Genomic DNA, 19,230 nt, shown 5'->3' on the forward strand with positions numbered 1-19,230 from the left:
TAACAGCTTTGCCAATAAACCATCGTAAATATGTATGTTTATGTATGAGCATGCATATATGTATATCGACGCAGATTTTTTCGAGCCATGTAAAAATATTTTAGAATTGTAAAATATTTTAAATCGACAAGAGCTATGTTGCCATTTTTGTCACTTTTTTCTGTGTTTGCCGGGTTTACACTTTTCCCTTCCAGAAGGAACATAAGATTTTTAGCTTTTGCAATCGTCGCGAAAAAACGCTTGTGGGCAAACGCATGCTCGGGAAGATGTGTATGGCGTTTACTTTTATGAATGAGTCAACTTCGCTTGTTATGAGTACGCCTGCGTTCATGAATGAAAATGTTGTTGTTGTGTGATTTACTATAAATTTGGGCTGCAGCAATTTGGCTGCCTTATTGACATGTGTGTGTGCTGCTTATGCTACTTGAGACGATTGTTGTTTTTGTAGAACAATGTTTGTGATTTTTGCGGGTAACGTATTTACACGTGTACGCATATGTGTACGTAGGTTTGTGTATGCATTATTAGTTCGGTAATGTCATACGCACATATGTATGTACATATGTATAAAGCAGTGCGCGCACATGTTGTTAGTAATAATTGGCGTTACACAAACGACATGCAAACGCAGACGAAATTTTGAGACGATGTAATAAAAGTTTCATTTTAATAATTATTATGGTAAGTTATTTTGAGCAAGAATCGTCCTCCTTTACACGGGTTTCTCTTGTCTATAGAGTTGTACGCACAGAATATTTGGAAATATAAATATAACTCGCAAACAAATAATCCGTTCATCATGTTACTCGAAAGTAAAACCTTGACTCATTTATGAAATTGTGTATCTGTATTTTTCAGGTGGTTTAACTGATGCTTTCGATACCTTGCTCTTATATAGTATTGAGGTTTTATAATAATAATAATAAATATAATAAATAACCTTGATTCAAATATTAAATTTAGAATTTTTATTGTTAGGGTGGTTTACCTTAAATTCTGGATGCGGTGTTCGCATATACTATAAAGCTTCTCCGGACATACGTCCAACATATGGGAGTAAACAATGTCAATTAAATCGGCCGGTACCTTGAATATTTCTTCATAGTGATCAATCATAATTCTAAAAGCATATTTTAATACTTTCAGTTGCAGGTATTGCTAGGTAAGCTTTCTAAGTAAAAGCTTACCTTACTACATTTATAGCATCATTCATCGACTCCTGCTCAATGCTGTTTCCACATGGTACTACATCTGATGAACAGGTGTTTGATAAATTTGTACGCAGAATGTTAGGCGCAAAAACAGTTGCTAGATTGTTGCTATCCATTTTGTTACCGCAGACTTGTACATTACCCTCGTGGCCAATAACGTCGTCAGAGCAGGACGCAACTCTTGCTAAAAACTTAAATAGGACATAGAGGGTATCGCGATGAGCCACTGGAAGCAGTTTGACTAAATGTGATATTGCTTCTAACTGTAAGCGGCGGTTACGTATTCCTATATGTATAAAATAAGATTAATAACTAAAGCATAAGTGTTACGCATATTGTATATTACTTTGAGTTTCTAAAAATGCTTTATACAGACCGCTGCACAATAAAGGCTCTGGGAGATCCCTCAGGAATTCCTTTAGTAACGTTGCAACATCGTGCGGGCAAGTTTGCTCTCGAATATCAGTGACAGCATTCTTGTCAAAGTCCTCACGCATCTAAAAAGTTAGCAATATGCAATAGTATTTCTAAATTTCATAAATTTTGCTGAGCATATATTAGAACAAAATTGCTCCAAATCTAGTTGATAAAAATTCCGTATTTGATATGTACTTTTTCCTGAACTTTCAGAAGAGAAAAATACTTCTTTAATTTAAAGCTATGGTGATATAATACAAGTATAAGATAACATGATTTTTGTGTCTGAATTTGCAATGGAATGTCTCCCTTGAGTGAATGATAAAGAAAAAATATTGTTTATTGTGCAGAAACTAGAGAATGTTTCCTGATTTGCAATGCAACTTACTGATATAAATAATATAAATGGCGTATTTATTCAAATATTTTTGCAGGCATTTAAGTTTTGAATGCATTTAATGAACAAATAAAAATTCATAAAGCTCAAATTTATTTAAAGCCCAAAATGGATAAGGTCGGTCCATAGGATAAAATTTTGGCCCCATATATAACGTATCCATTAGACTGCTTTTTTTTTATACTCTCGCAACCTGTTGGTACGGAGTATAATAGTTTTGTTCACCTAACGGTTGTTTGTATCACCTAAAATTAATCGAGTTAGATATAGGGTTATATATATATAAATGATCAGGATGAAGAGACGAGTTGAAATCCGGGTGACTGTCTGTCCGTCCGTCCGTCTGTCCGTGCAAGCTCTAACTTGAGTAAAAATTGAGATATCTTTATGAAACTTGGTAGACATGTTTCATGGTACCGTGAGACGGTTGGTATTGCAGATGGGCGTAATCGGACCACTGCCACGCCCACAAAACACCATTAATCAAAAACAAATAACTTGCCATAACTAAGCTCCGCAATAAGATACAAGACTGTTATTTGGTACACAGGATCACATTAGGGAGGGGCATCTGCAGTTAAAATTTTTTTTTTTAAAGTGGGCGTGGTCCCGCCTCTAATAGGTTTAATGTGCATATCTCCTAAACCGCTAATGCTATAATAACAAAATTCACTGGAAGCAAATGTTTTTAGCACTTCTATTGACGGTGTGAAAATAGTTGAAATCGGGTGGCAACTCCGCCCACTCCCCATATAACGGTACTGTTAAAAACTACTAAAAGCGCGATAAATCAAGCACTAAACACGCCAGAGACATTAAATTTTATCTCTGAGATGGTATAAGATGACTTGAAGATGACTTGAAGATGAAGAGATGGTATAAGATATGGAGAAGGCCGTAGCCAAGGTAGGGAGCAAGGCTCGAGGCGGTTATCAAATCGGATCTCCCGATGCAGCTGAACTATCTCCCCCGGCCGATATTAAAGAGACGTTGCGGTACTGCAACCCATCTCTTCCCACCCAAGACTGGTAGGTGATTAGCCTGGAGAGGACCGAGGAGCCTGATACTCGTAAACAAGGAGTGCCTCGCTCCACTCAGTGTCACAAAGGGGGCCATAAGTTATGGCTACGAGAGGGTCATTCTCAGAATGCTCCAAACAGAGGCCAGGGCGGATGGCCCGCTGCCTTCCGCTTGAGTGGAAGAGAGCGGGAAAGATACCCACACGAAAATGGATATCGACCCTTATCCTCTCGGCCGCGGTGAGCACGAGGATTAATCCGTCTTCAGTCTCGATCGCCTGTTCGAGGAGGCTGGGGTCGATGACATGGATGATGGTGCGGAACTTGCAATGTTGGACAGGAGTTTGGAGGATGAAGATCCTCCAAATTAACCTCCAGCACTCAAAGGCGGCCTCCGCCGATATTTTGCTTCGTCTAAGGACAAAAAGCCATAAGCTCCTGGCGGCAAGCAGCACAGGTAGCACCAGAGCCTGTCTGTTGGTCAGAAATGAACTTTACGTTTTTCTTTTACCTAATTTCAGCAACGAGGACGTCGTCACTGCTAGGCTAGAGGACAGTGCTAGAAAAATCTGGCTTGTCTCAGCCTATATGCCGCATGACGACGAGGTGGAACCACCTCCGGGTCTGCTGAGGATGGCTATGGCAGAGGCCAGGCGCAAAGGAGCCGCGGTCCTAATAGGCTCGGATGCCAATTCACGGCACACCGTCTGGGGAGCTCAGACACAAACGCAAGAGGTGCGTCACTTTTTGATTTTATTTGTGATATAGATCTTTTTAGCTGTAATAGGGGAAACTGTCCTACTTTTGCGACACTAGCAGGGCGGAAGTCCTTGACGTCACGCTAGCCTCTAGGGAAATTGCTCCCTTGATCTCGAAATGGAGAGTTCTAGACGACCATTCCTTTTCTGATCATAAATACATTGGGTTCAGCTTGGACGCCCCGCGCCCGACGCATAGAACCTAGAGAAACTTCAGGAATACCAATTTGGTCCTGTATTGCAGGAAGCTTCGATCAGTTCTTCCAACCGCGCCTGACAGGGATTCGATCGAGGTTTTCAGCTCTGTTAGTAGAACTACTCTTGAAAGTTCCTGTCCTCTGAAAACTCAGAATACTAAAGGGAAACCCCCTTGGTGGACTTTTGAGTTAACGGAGATTAGATCTTCGAGTAGAAGACTCTTCAATAAAGCCCGTAAAAGTGGCTCTAGGGAGGGCTTCGTGGAGAGCCTTCTGCGGCAGTGTAGAGGGTTGTCACGAGTCCTCAAAGTTTAGACGCATTCTTGCAAAAAATCCTACTCCAGTGGGGTATCTAAGAAATGTAGATAACGGGTGGACTACGAGTAGTGAGGAGTCGCTAAAGCTACTCTTAGATGCTCATTTTCCACTGAATCGCTCTACTGAACAAGTGCCACTGGGGGAGCTTCAGGAAGGCTGTACAGCCTTCTTGGATCTTCTGGATGAGCGTCACTTTACCTGTGCGTTGAAATCATTCAAGCCCTTCAAGTCCCCGGGTCCCGATGGCGTCATACCGGCGCAACTACAGCATACGGTTAAGGTGTCATGTAGCTGGCTGGCCCCCATCTACGCGAACTGTGTTAGATTGGGCCATGTCCCGAAGGCCTGGAGACAGGTTAAGGTTACGTTTATTCCTAAGGCCGGTAAAAGCTCTCATGTCGGTGCTAAAGATTTCAAACATATCAGCCTATCCTCGTTTCTGTTGAAAATGCTGGAGAGACTTATGGATCTGTACATTAGGTGCAGAATACCGAGGGGCAAACTGCTACGGGCGCAGCATGCCTACATCAAGGGCAGGTCGGTCGACACTGCTTTGCATGATGTAGTGTCATGGCTGGAGATAGCGCTGTTGCACAAGGAATTTGCAGTGGGCACCTTTCTCGATATCGAGGGGGTCTTCAATAACGTGCGGCCAGAGGCAGTGGTTAAAGCCCTCGAAAAGTTTGAGGTGCCAAGTCAACCAGAAAGGTTAATAGGGGAACTCCGCAGGGAGGAGTACTCTCCCCCCTGCTCTGGATCTTGGTGGTGAACGACCTTTTTAAAGAACTCGAGGAGCAAGGCTGTCGGGTGATAGCCTATGCTGATGATGTGGTTCTTATGGTTAAAGGTAAATTCCTGAATACCGTCTATGAGCTCACCGAAGGGTACCTAAACGTGATATCCAACTGGGCAAACAGAAGCGGCCTACCCGTCAACCCAAGTAAAACCGAAATGATTTTATTTACTAGGAGGTATAAGATCCCAAATGTGCCTCTCCCCTCTTTCGGGGGTTCACGTCTCCAATCTGTTGATAAGGTGAAATACCTAGGGCTCATCCTTGATAGAAAGCTCTCTTGGAGGCCGAACATCGAGGAGAGAGTCAATAAGGCATCGGTCGCCTTATATTGCTGCAGGGGAGCTATAGGGAAAAGGTGGGGACTCTCACCTAAGGTGGTGTTCTGGCTATACGAAACCGTAGTCAAGCCAATATTGTTCTATGGTGTGTTCGTATGGTGGAAAAGTCTTTTCGCTCGAAAAGACTACTCTGGCTAAAAATCTTGAGCTTGTCCAAAGAGCAGCGCTCATCGGAATCTCCGGTGCACTGCGAACCACACCAACGAAAGCTCTTAATACCATTTTAAACATAGCACCTGTGGACATTGCCGGCAGGTGCATTACTGCGAAGTGTGCTATAAGGCTCAAAGAAGCTGGGCTTATGAAGAGGTCCGAACAAGGACACGCCGCAATTCTCTCCTCCTTCAGCTGCATTCTTGAAAATTCGGATCCCTGCGGCCACTCGAGGCGGCTTTTTCTCTACTCATATCCCTACAAGAGGGATGTGGGTGGGACGAAGCCGCTTAAGAAGAGGCACGGTGAGCTTTTTCACGGATGGGTTGAAGTTAGGAGGGAATGTTGGAGGGGGGGGTTTCTGTAAAGAGCTCTCCGTCAACCTTAGCTTCAGGCTACCGGTACACTGTAGCCTTTTTCAGGCGGAAGTGGCAGCGATCAAGGTGGCGGTAGAAGTACTGCTACGAAGTGCAGCCTCGTTTAGAGAGGTGAGCATTCACTCCGACAGCAGAGCGACAATACTAGCCCTGAGTGCGCGAACCGTGCATTCAAAGCTAGTCAAGGACTAACGTCTTGCGTTCTTTCTTTGGACCTGCGCGACTGTGAGATGCTTCTGGCCGAGAGTGGATAGTCGGGGGATCTTCCCGCCTTGAAAAAAGTTCATCTTGCCGGTATGGTAGGAGTTCTCACTGGGCACTGTCCAATGGGAACTCATGCGGTGTGGCTTAGAATACTACCCGATGCTAGTTGTCAAAGCTGTATGGAGAAGGGTGAGGTGGAAACATCCCCGTACTTTCTCCTCCACTGTCCGGCTTTTGCTAGACTGAAACATCTCGGCAATCATACTTTCAGCGGACCAGAAGATTTGGCCAAAATAGATATTGGCTGTCTCAACAAGTTTGTCATAGGCACAAAGCGCTTTGTCGACATGTAAGGGTCTATTGATCCAGCTCATAGGAGTTTTGGGTACCACAACGGACCGGCGTTTAAGCTGTCCAAGTGTGATCCTTCTTAGGATCGACCCTATAACCTAACCTAACCCCAGTAAGAAAACGATTCGTCGAAATGACGTAGTCATTTTAGTTTACGCTCTCAGACTTTCATTTGTATTCGGGGCAACTTGAAACGCGCGGTTTGCTAAACCGGTCTTTATGTTTTTATAAGTACCTCATGAGACTAAAAATTAATGAAATAAATGACCTCAGTCAAAAAGCGAATAATTTTAAAATCTTTGTCATTCTTATATTATTTTAAAAGAAGATGGGTCATTTCGACATATATTTACCTTTCCAGTGGTATAAAATAGCATTATCTTTGTGGGGTTAATAGGAGAAATATTTTTTTCAGTTGACTATGAATCCCAACTTTAAATATTTTCTTCTTTTTTGCAACTTCGCCAGTTGCTTTTTTCCTTTGCGAGGAGACGCCAGTTATACATCCCAAGTGTAGACCTTGCACTTGGTCCTTCCATTGGATTGAGCGTCCTTGCTTCCGTTGTTCACCCATGAGTTTTGAATCAAAGGAGCTTTTCGAGCATTATCTTCCATGCGAACAACATGACCTAACCAGCGCATTCGTTGGATTTTTATGCGCTTAAATAAATCTATGTCGCCGTAAAGCTTACACAGTTGGTGGCTCCATCTTTTCCGATATTCATCGCTCACGCGGACGGCTTCGAAGACCTTGCGGAGAACTGTTTTCTCGAATGCCCAAGCTGTCTTCTCGTCTCGGTTCCTCATCGTCTATATTTTTGCGCTATATAATAGGACGAGAATGATGAGAGACTTATAGAGCGTAATTTTTGTTCGTCGAAAGAGAGAGATCTGCTTCTTAATAGCCTACCGATCCCAAAGTAGCATCTGCTGGCAAGCGTTTTCTACGCTTGATATTCGGACTTAAATTGTTGTGGAATTTATGCAGTTTCCGAGATATGCAAATTCCTTCAAATTTATAGCTGCCAGCAATGACGTAGTTCCCAAGATGCGAGAAAACTTTGTGTGTGGTCTCCGGGTATTTTGTCTAGCCCTCGATCACCACAAGACCAACATATTTCGATTCTTTATGTTGTTAAGGCTTACAGTCTCAAGATCATCTGAGCAACCCAGTATTATTATACTTATCGCGTAAACAGGGTCACTGCGGTTCAGATTAGCGGTGCGTATCACTTTTTCCAGCGTTATATTGAAGAAGATGCGCGAGAGAGTGTCACTCTGGCTAAAACCTCGTCTGATATCGAATGGCTCGGAGAGATTCTTTCAAATTTATAGCTGATGGTTGTGCTCAACGTCAATTTTTTTGTTATTAAGTATAAAAAAAAAATGGCTCAGGGATTTATCCTTCTATTTTAAATTGCAGAATTTGAGTTTCGTTGGAGCACAGCATTTGGGTCCTTAACTTTTAAATATAATAATTACATTAAATTAACCTATTAACAAATCCATTAATTTAAGGCAGTAAACAATATGTTCTCTTTCATTAAAATGCGTGTTTAGATCCAGCGAGATATTATTACAATACCATATTTATTTTCGATTTTGTTCGTATATCTTAAGATTGATTAACCTGAATTAATATTTTTATATGTGAATATTTATTACCTGTTTAACTCGCTTCTTCGATGTGCTCACACGAAACAGTCCAACCATGTGTAATCCGTGCTCTTCCAAATATTTTATGCAAGATATTATGAAAGTAGGCACTTGCAAAGCATTTTGATTGGCTATTTCACTCTGCTCTTTAAAATAAGACGGATCCTGCAGGTCTAACTCTTGACTGTGACGCCTTACATCAGATTGACTGCGTGAAATCTGCTTCTGCATTGATGTAGAATTTGACAAGCTATCAAAATAACCGCTGCTCGATTTAACACTGTTCGGTCGGCTACTGTTAGAGTTATTATCCCTACTAAGCGATGTTACCAAAGAAAATGTACTCGAGGGCAAGCTTTCATAAGATCGCACCTATATAAATAAGTTCAGTACTTATACCTTTAAGTGTAAATCTTACTATTTCCATTGAGGAATATTTTTCTTGCTTACATTTTCATGCAGCTTATTTGCGGCCTCATTCGCACTACCACCACGAAATAGTGCTGTTATTGAGTTGCGCGAACCACGATCGGACGATGTCTTCAAGTTGCTTCTCTGTTTCTTATCATTGATTACACAACATTCCAAGGAGTTGCCAAATAAACCGTGTCCAACATGTTCTTGCAAAGATAAAATAAAAAAATCGTAACAAATATTGATAAAAAACTTAAAGTACAGTCCTACTTTGGTCCTCTTTTTTACTAATATCAAAGAAACTAGTAGTCATCGCTTTCTTCTTGGCCAGAACCCTTCGCTTCTGTGGCTTACTATCATGATCTAAATGTAATTGAAAATATTAAAATGTTTAATTTTTAGCTCTTTTGATCTATCGTATTTGCATGAGGACTATATTATGTAAAATTATTTTACAATGGCCAGACCTAATAAGTAAAGCATAACATTTAAATAAATTATTAATGGAGCGTGAAATGAAATAAATTGACTGAAATCCTATAAATTTTCATGTCCGAGAAAAAATATCTACATAACAGTAAATGTCATGTTCGTCAAATGCAAATTTTTTCAAGTACAAAATGAGCGAACTAAATATTTGTTTTAGGAATCCTTCCGGTGTTTACTAGCACAAACTGGAGATTATTGCATTTATAAATGAAAAAACTATAGATGTAATGTTATTATCAATTTTCTTATACCTGATTTTAGCTCTGAGCTACAAATCACCCAGATTGAAAGGCGCGTGGTGGAACAGCAGTGTTGGTTAGAAATTGATTAAACCACCATGCTTTAGAATCTCATGCTACAGCCCAGTTACAAGCTACAACGAAACGTTTAAAAAATCGCAGTAGTGACTTAAATATGACGGCTACATACTGCCCACCTGGTTTTAAATCTACAGATTGCCCATTTAAAGACTTTTTTGGCTCACTAGGAAATACATATATTTCTAGCAGGTGGGGATTACAATGCAAAGCATATGTATTGCTTATGTCAAATTAATCCAAAAGGACGACAACTGTATTACACTATTATAAATAGACCCAATAATCTTGACATAATATCTCCTGGTAAGCCGACAAACTGGCCCAGTGATCAAAACAAAATACGAGATTTAATTGATTTTGCTGTCAGTAAAAATATAGATAGATCGCTTATAACTGTTGATACATGTACTAACTTATCTTCTGATTATTCTCCTGTGTTAATAAAACTATGCAAACAACCCTTGGTTGTATCACCAAAAAAAAAAAAACTGGTTAAAATATAAAAAATATATAAGTAGCCATCTTAATATTGATTTCAGAATAAACTTAGAAAGAGATATTGACCAAAGCATAAGCGAACTTGATGAAATAATAGCTAAAACAGTTTTTTTAGCAACACCAAACCAAACTAACTGGTCTCAAAAAATCACAATTGAAATAGAAAAGCTTGTAACTGAAAAAAGGCGAGCTAGACGTGAATGGCAAGCAAACAGCTCTCCTTTTTCTTAGCTGCTATTGAAGGATTCATTACTGAAACTTTGAAAAGCGCTGAAGAATACAGCACTGAAAATTATATAAAGAAATTGACCCCAAATTCAACCAACAAGCAAAACTCCCTTTGGGAAGTCCAAAAACACATTAAGCGGCCGGTAGATTACAACATGCCCATAAGAGACGTGAGTGGTAATTGGGCTCGAAGTGATGAAGAAAAAGTAATTTGCTTTGCAAACTACGTAGAGAAGGTATTTCAGCGTAATTGTCCACAAAGCTACTTTAATCTGCCTACTTTGCCCGACACTGCTAGCACGTCGCTCGTGTCTATTGAGACTTCAACTTTTTAAATTAAAAATATAATAAAAGAGATAAATCCAAAAAAGTCATTAGGACACGATAAAATTACTCCCAAAATAGTAGTAGTAATGCTCTCCTTGCTTTTTAATTCAATTTTCAGTTTCGGATACTATCCAAATTCATTTAAAAAAGTCGCAGATTATCATGATAGATAAACCAGGGAAAGACTTAACACAGGCTTCTTCCTACATACCAATAAGCCTCCTACCCTGCCATTCCAAAATAATTGAAAAAGTGTTGCTATCAAATATGTCTCCTTTTCGCCATGAAATAATACAATTCCAACGCACAAATTCAGGTTTCGTGCAAAACATGGCCCAGTAGAGCATGTAAATAGAATTACTTACGAAATTAGAAGGACATTAGAGTACAAAGAGTATTGTTCAGCAATATTCCTTGAAGCAGCTCAGGCATTTGATAAGGTGTGTCATGTAGGCCTTTTGTATAAAATTAAAAAATTATTCTTATTTCAAAAAATAGAAGATTTACTGTTAAAGTGGCTAATTTCATATCAGATGAACGACCGATAAGGGCTGCTGTACCTCAACGGAGTGTGCTAGGTCCAACTCTTATATACAGCAGACATTCCAAATGGTTATTACGTAATGACATCGACTTTTGCTAATGACACAGCTCTAGTATGCCGTAATAAATGTCCCACTAGTGCGTCAAGGATACTCTAGCAGCATTTAGCTTTGGTTGAAAAATGGGTAGCCAACTAGCGAATAAATCTAAATGAACAAAAGTGGAAGCATGTTACATTTTCATTAAGACCAAAGATCTGTCAGCCATATAAAATATATAACATCTTAGTATTACAAGCAAATGATGTAATTTATCTTGGCATTCAGTTGGACAGAACGCTCACAATTAGAAAACATATGTATATCTAGTAAAATAACTAGCTTGAAAATAAGAGCAGCAACTTTAAAATGGCTTTTAAATAAATTCTAAACTAAGACTTGACAATAAAGTTTTGTTATACAACGCGGTAATAAAGCTGATTTGGATATATTGATATAATACAGGGGTTTCAGTCAAAAATCCTTAGAGATATAACGAGTTTACCATGGTATATTCGAAATGAAAACATTCACAAAGACCTTGGTATTCCTATGGTAAAAAAATAAGTAGAGGACAGCAGAAATAATTTTGTAATCAAACCCGCTTAAAAAGGAAAGATCTACCAGCCTTCTAAAGAGCAACGTATCACCAAACACTCTCAACTAGAACCTTGAGCTTGCTTAGTTTTAATTAGATTTAAGATTTTCTTACTTATTGTTAGGCTTTGAGCAAGCAGATTCAATAAATAAGATATATTAACAAACAAAAAAACAGTATATGTTATTAGTCCATCATGTCAGTTGGCAAAGACATACATTGTTAATATTTTTATTTTTTAAATATATTAATTTTAGGTTTAGCGATATTAGATTAGTGAACAGTACTTTTGTGCCTACTTAATAAGACATTAACTCCAATATTAAGTTCGCTTATCTTTTCAATCGCAACTCGTTGTAAAATTTCCGCTTCAATGTCCGTCAGATTTTGCAAGCATGAATCTTGGATTATAATACGATCACCGTTCTCTGAAGTCCAACTGTATTTTTCCTAAAAAAGAAAATATCAAGAATTAATTTAATATCAGCAATCAAACTTGGTTTAATTGTTCATTTGTTTCCTAGTAAGGATTAACACCGCCAAAATAGGTAGACAGTTACGTTGAACTCGGTTGGGTGTCAAAACCCTTCCAAAATCAGAAGAATTTACGAAGTAACATCAATATAAAACATATGTTGGAAGGAAAAATAAAAAAAGAAATGATGGATCAACCACTGAATATCTGATTTCAGAAAGTTATAAGACTAAAGTTTGGCAAACTTACAAAGATATCTTGAAGCAATACAAAAAAGCAGTCAGTAAAAGCAGATTCATGGCAATCTTACTGCACATCGATAGAAAGCTGCACAGAATCCGCCAGACTGAGTAACATATTGTCCAAGGAACATATCAATACATCCTTTTTAAAGACGAAGGGCGGTGCTTGACATCCTCCGCTGGAGAATCCCTGGAGGAATTCATGAAAACGCACTTCTCTGGTAAGAACTACTACGTGCAAATACAGCAGACCAATCCTCATAGTAAGTAAGAAGGGGATTATATACGCCATAAAAAGCTTCTTGCCATTTAAAGCAGCGGGCCAGGATGGGTTTATTCCCATAATGGTGCAGAAGCTAAAGGAACCAATGGTTCTAAGGCTTGAAAAGATGTATAAGGGCAACATCCAATTATTTTACATAACGAGAATCTGGCAAATAGTAAAAGGGGTGTACGTACCAAAAAACTCGTTAACGCAAAGTACTTTAGACATATAAGCCTCACATCCTTCTTGCTGAAGCTTCTAGAAAGGCTAATGGATACACACTTACGAGAAATAATAGGAGATACCTTATTGAATGCACAACATGCATACATAAAGGGTAAATCAACCGAAACTGCCCTACACAAAGTGTTTAATATAATTTAAAAGTCACTACAAGGACTGCCTCTCTGTCTATGTCCTTCAACAATATAGTAATAAGAACGATTATTGATTCTCTGTCACATGGCGGTATAGACGACATGGTTTGCAGATTGCAAGCAGTGAGATTGTGGAAAGAGCTCTATGAAGGTTGCACCTATAGGTCGCGAACAACTGACTAGGTGCTAACTCAATTAAAACGAAACTGATGCTTTTCACGAGTAAAACAAAAATACCTCGAATAAAACTACTCTGACTGAGTGGTACAACAACTTCTCTGTCCACCACGGCAAAATGCGTAGGGGTTGAAATAGAGACCTAACTGGTCTAAATATAGTCATGTGGATGTATACGGCCATTACATATACGTCATTAGAACACTAGTTTGATGGCCAGCATTAAATAAACAATATAATATTAGGAAATGAAATGGGGCTATCAAGTCATGTCCGACCGATGCTTTATATGCTCCTTTATCAACTGCCCATAGATGTGTTTACTCGGAAAGTGACTACAAGTCCCGCTACCAGAATAAAGGAATTAGGAGGTTGAAACCCAAAAGATGATTGACATAGCGCCGTCCTAAACCAGCTAAAGATAAGTAAATCGGACTATATCCAAGGTTAGATTTCAATAGTCACTTTCGAGTGAGGTTACCGTCTCGATGTGAATGGAGAAGAGGTTTAGTAGAGGAGGAGGATACTATCTCTAACTATACCGGTAGGTTCAAAATGGGCTGCGGAGTAGGGGCGGGGATATACTCCATTAATATTTTCATCTATCTTTCTATCCGCCTACCAAACTCAGCCAGCATCTTCCAAGCGGAAGTACTAGGTATAGAGAGGGCTTATGTAATTCTATTGAAAAACTACGGGAGGATACAGAAAGCAACCATATACACGGATAACGGCATTGCTTGCCTTGTCAACGCAACAGATCAATTCCAGCGAAGTCAACAACTTCAGGGAGGCTTTAAGCTCACTGGTAAGTCAACTCCACTTGTCCATAATTAGAGTGTGACTGGGAATCACAGGAAAATTTTCGGCAGTAAAAAGGCAGACAAATGGCAAATCTAGGCGCCTTTTTAGATGATTCTGAGGCGGAGTCAATACCGTACCATCTAGGAATGATCAAAAGAGAGCTTTATATGCATTTGAACAAATATCTCAAAACAGATGGAATTCAATAGCGAGCTGCAAGATAACAAAGCAGATATGTCCCAAATATGGTGGGAAAAGAACCCAGGACCTACTAATTAGGTGCAGAAATAGCATAGAAAAACTTACAGCTAAGTACTATAACGGGGCAATGGCTTTTTGAAGGGCATGTACTACAAAAGCGCTTGCTTTGTAACAATATTTGCTGCAGCTGCAACCTAGAATGGAATACGAAAACGGTTTTCAACTATCTCTGTGAATGCCCAGTTCACAAACCCGACACAAAATACTTAGAACCCATCAGGCACCAAATGTACATAATATTATACAATATAACTAAAATTTAAATTCCATCTGATTCTTTCTTTTTACAATATATACAGTACGTTAATTAAGCCAAATGAATTTAAAGAAATACAACTTTGCATAAAGAGTGTTTTTCAGGGAGTGACACCCTCATCAAATGGTCCATAACTTTTCAAGCACCCAGACACTATATATCTATCTCCATTAGTTTTAGGTGATTCCAACAACAGTTAGGTGAACAAAACTTTGTGAAACATATTGCGGTATTATAAATACGAATATTCTTTCAGAGAAGGGTTCGAAATAAGGTTTTTTTTTCTTGCCTCATGCATCTCATTTGCTAGAAGTGACAACTTGAAAATATTTATTTTTTATAAAATTATCAAAACACTTAATTTTTTCTGCCTATAATACTAATGTAAATCGGAACTTTAAAGTTCTACATTTTATGCGATAAGTAAAACAGGAGAACAGGAAAGTTCAACTTTGACATGGTAAATTCGAAAATGTTATTATTTGATTTGCTCGTTGTTGAGCAGCATTTTGGAAAAATTAAAAACGGTAAATTAAAAATAGGCGCTAAATTAGTATACTCGTACTTCAAAAAATTTCTGGAAATTGCAACTAAAATTTGAATGAAGATTCATCGCTCAACTTACCGCTGGCGCCCATTTTGAAACTGGTGCTTTAGTGTTCGGTCGTGACTGACTTTTCGAACGGCTTTTAAGTATTTTACGCGTGACAAACTGTCCGACATTGGAAGATGATTTTGACTTTTGCATTGCTGTGCTCAAACTTGCATCCTTCACAGCAGCTGTTAATTAAAAAATTAAAAAAATCTTACTGTTATACACATATATAATATATACAAGAACAAATAATTTAATTGGGTAGCCAGATTCCTAGTTTATTTTGTTGGGAATACAAAATAAATTAGTTATGATATATTATTAACTCTAATGAGGTATTAACATTGTCAAAACCTCAACAGTAGTACTTTTTCCGAGCAAAAAGTCTCAGACTATATTCAACAAAAGCAGTAGTACGCGAAAGCGTTTCTTCACTGCATGTATTTCGAATGCGGAATATGCGCTTAATTTTCAAGTGTCTCATGTAACAGGTATCCACATTTTCACAACATGTTGCACAGAGTGTTCTCCTAATGGTGATTACGATGCCTAAAACTAATCGAGATAGATATTAAATTGATTATTGAATTGATTGAAGATGCGCGAAATCTTGTCATTGGACGAACACTAAATGTCGATAATCAAAAATATATAGACCTGAGTAAAAACATGTCAAGTGGACCCCCCATTTTTCACTTGATCATCGAATTTGAATGTGAGTATTTTTTCATAAAGTAGTCATCATGATTGTGTTGAGTTCAGATTTAAATGTGCCGTTATTATTACCTGAAGGGTAATAGGCTGAAATTATATACATGATGTTATTCGGAGGCATATGAATTTTTATTACACAAGATTCTAAATAGGATAAGGCATTGATGTGTTGGTTGAAAACTTCCGTGTATTTTATATTTTCACTAATTAGAATTGCGGTTCCTCCTCCTCTCGATCCTAACAATCTATCTTTTCTTATTAAATTATACCCTATAAATTTTAGTTTGTGTCTTGTGTTAAGTTTAGTTTCGTTCAACAGAACAATATCGGGCTTATTATTTGATAAGAATTTACTTAGCTCTATTATCCTGCTTATATTAATAAGAGAGTTGACATTAAGTGAAATTATATTTAACTGGGATTGGGTAATAGTTATAGTATGGTCTGAATTCATGCTGTATCTATTATATTGTAAATTGCATCAACTCTTGCTGTTTGTATTTCCAGCTGCTTCTGAAGAACTGTTAATAGTTTACATAAAGATAACATTGTATTTTTTAGTTCTTCGAATATTTGATTTTGAGAGTTTTGATTATTGGTATCATAAAATACACCAGTTGACTGTTTACAGACATTTGCATAACTTAAATTAGAGTTAGTAAAATTTTGGTTAGTGTTTATTTTCGTGGCTATTAGGTTTTGTTTTTTCAATCTTATTTTTTGTTGAAGCTCTTTATACCGCTCACAGCCTTTGTAGGAAGCTGTATGCCCAAATTTCTTGCATAAAACACAATACACCTTATCATTTACAGTTGAGTTTGCGTCTAAAGAGTTACAATCTTTGCTTTTATGTGTTCCGCTACATTTGACACATCTTGGTGGTAGATTACAATTAGCTGCGCTGTGAAAGACACTTTGACAGTTTCTACATTGCGAAATCTCAGCTTTCCGTAGGGGTTCCCATTTAATACAGTGGTATAAAACAGCTTTAATTGCTTTTAATTCGTTAACGTTACTTTCGGCACTTGTTTGAATCATAAACATGGGTATTTTTATATTGCGTTGCGTGGAAATTTTTGTGGTAAATTGATTAACTTTAAGAATTTTTAGGTTATCGTTTTGATATGTGCAAAGTTCATTAAAAATTTCTTCAGGGTCGGTATTGCCGTTTAGCCCTTTCAATAGGTATGTTTTGATTTTTAAACATTTAGGCGTGTAAGAATAGAATTTACTTTGGTGTTTTCTAAGTTCCCTCGGACTTTTTTGTAGTCTTCAATGTTGGTTAAAAAAATTGCTAATTTATTTTGATTATTTTCTTTGATTTTAAATTGTGTTATGTTTAGACCGTCTTTTATTAGTTCTATTATTCGTTTTGATTCGATGTCGAATGTGTTTATTGGAGGAATGTTTTTGTTGTTTATTTTTCGTTTGACGTTTGGGATCGAATTAACTTCACTAGTGTTGTTTCTATGCGAGACGCCAGCTGGAGTTTTTGCTGCCGCTGCACGTGTTGCTGGGTTGTTTTTTGTTGTATTACTAGTTTCATTTTGTTCATATTTGTTGCTTAGATTATTGGAACGAACGTGTTGTTCGAATTTTTGTAGTGTTTCATTGAACTCTCTTAGATCGTCATCTAATATAGCGTAATAATTGTTTTTGGTATTTTTCGACATTGTGTGTTCAAACACGTTGTCGTTTTTTCTTTTTCTATTTAAGATTATCTTTGCGACATTGTTTGCAGAACTAAGCGCATTGCGCTCACTCATTATAAAAAGGAACACCTTTACACTGATTATGGATCACGATTGGCACTTCAGGAAATTAAATGATTTTTATGATCTTTATAATGGGTATCGATTTGTTATCACTTTACACTCCGTGATACGTGCTTACGCTCTCGCTGTCACAATCAGACTCCCTAGTTCCAATTTGTTTATAATGCTATCACTTTCTGGACACTTAGTACACTTTGAAAAGTAACACAATGATGCAGACTCTTGGCAAACAGAGCTTTTAATTAAATCATTTGAGCTTTCTGAAATAATTTTCCCCTCTTTTTTTTAATTCATTTTTAAATCCAGCTAATTTCAATTTGAAATTTTGAAAAATTTTACACACACACACATTATGAGTTCCACTTTTGCCAGCAGATATACATTCCCGAGGTCGGAGTTTTTGAAATTTGGATAGTCCAATCTTTTCGTCAGGATAAGCATCTTTAAATTGCTTGTGTATTTCGTAAACATTATATAATAATAACCGTTTTTGTTTTTGGATTTAATCACCGAAACATAATCTTTCATACCAGGCATTACGCGGCTGACATCATCGGATAGATAAAAAGCTTCAATACGATCGAAGGTTTCAATGTTTAGAGATTTTCCTCTCTTAATCATAGGTTGCGATGCGAATACTCGTTCTTGTCGTATTTTTTTTGCAGTTGTCACCATTCGTTTGGAAACTTTAAACTCTTTCCTTATCATTTTAATCGAATAATCTGTAGGAAGCGTAGTCAAAACCTGAATTTTATTAAGTAAAAGCTCTTTTGGATCAATTTCACTATTTACATTGTTAATATTATCCGTAAATTTACTCACAACATTTGTTAAAACGTTTTGACATTCTTTATCACTTGAGACTCTATTGGTTTTGATTGGAGGTTCACTAATTTTCGTTAAAAATTTATTAACCTTATCAATGTTTAATTTGTTATCTACCGGTTTGAAATGAAAAGTAGGATCTTTTTCTTCGTCATCTTCGATAACATCATTTGACTTCTCAGGCTTGTTGACTTCAGGACATTTATTCACCGATAATTCACCAAGAATTTCAGGTTTTCGGCCTGAATAAATAGTCCGTTCACATGAATTGCACATATAATTCCCAATAAAATCTTTAAAATCATGAGCGCGGCTATTTGTTATTAAAACTAAGTTTTTAATGAATTTTTTATGATTCTTTTTATTAAATGGATTGCAGCATTTCTTAACGAGGCTCATGATTAATTATCAACGAAATTACGAATGGCTCGAGATATTCCTTTGTTGTTCACATACTTGTAGATACTGGGACATAAAATATTAAGATGCTTTCATATTTATTTCTTTTAACCGCAAAGGATTTAGTTCGAATATCGTTTTATTTAAAACAAGAATTGTAATGTTAATTGGATGTTTTATACTGAATAGAAAAAAATATGGGGTAGAAAAATTATGGATTTTTAATACTTAAAGAATAGGAAATTCTAGTTAAAAATTTGTCCTTGAAATATTAATAGCGGGTATTCAATACATTCTGGGGGATTAGGGAATTTTCGTCTTAAGTATTTCTTTGAAACTATTAAGCGGGTAAGTATTATGCATATTGTTCTACCACATTCATGCTAATTCACTGCAAGCAAAATGTGAGACCATCATC

The 19,230-nt window shown here is 37.6% G+C and overlaps 1 protein-coding gene across 5 annotated transcripts in view; it reads right to left on the reverse strand.

The window, feature by feature from the left end:
• RhoGAP102A (Rho GTPase activating protein at 102A) overlaps positions 1-19,230 on the reverse strand; it is a 61,699-nt gene that overhangs the window by 22,140 nt on the left and 20,329 nt on the right. For all 5 annotated transcript variants that reach the window (XM_070112702.1, XM_070112701.1, XM_070112700.1 and 2 more), the window contains 8 exons: positions 15,130-15,284; positions 11,947-12,097; positions 8,877-8,969; positions 8,643-8,812; positions 8,202-8,564; positions 1,558-1,708; positions 1,188-1,497; positions 989-1,120 (listed from right to left, as the gene is read on the reverse strand). In XM_070112702.1, the coding sequence (XP_069968803.1) occupies positions 989-1,120; positions 1,188-1,497; positions 1,558-1,708; positions 8,202-8,564; positions 8,643-8,812; positions 8,877-8,969; positions 11,947-12,097; positions 15,130-15,284 (1,525 nt within the window). The remainder of the gene's footprint in view (positions 1-988; positions 1,121-1,187; positions 1,498-1,557; positions 1,709-8,201; positions 8,565-8,642; positions 8,813-8,876; positions 8,970-11,946; positions 12,098-15,129; positions 15,285-19,230) is intronic.

Source organism: Bactrocera oleae, chromosome X (genome assembly GCF_042242935.1).
Source record: "Bactrocera oleae isolate idBacOlea1 chromosome X, idBacOlea1, whole genome shotgun sequence".
Taxonomy (NCBI): Eukaryota; Metazoa; Arthropoda; class Insecta; order Diptera; family Tephritidae; genus Bactrocera; species Bactrocera oleae.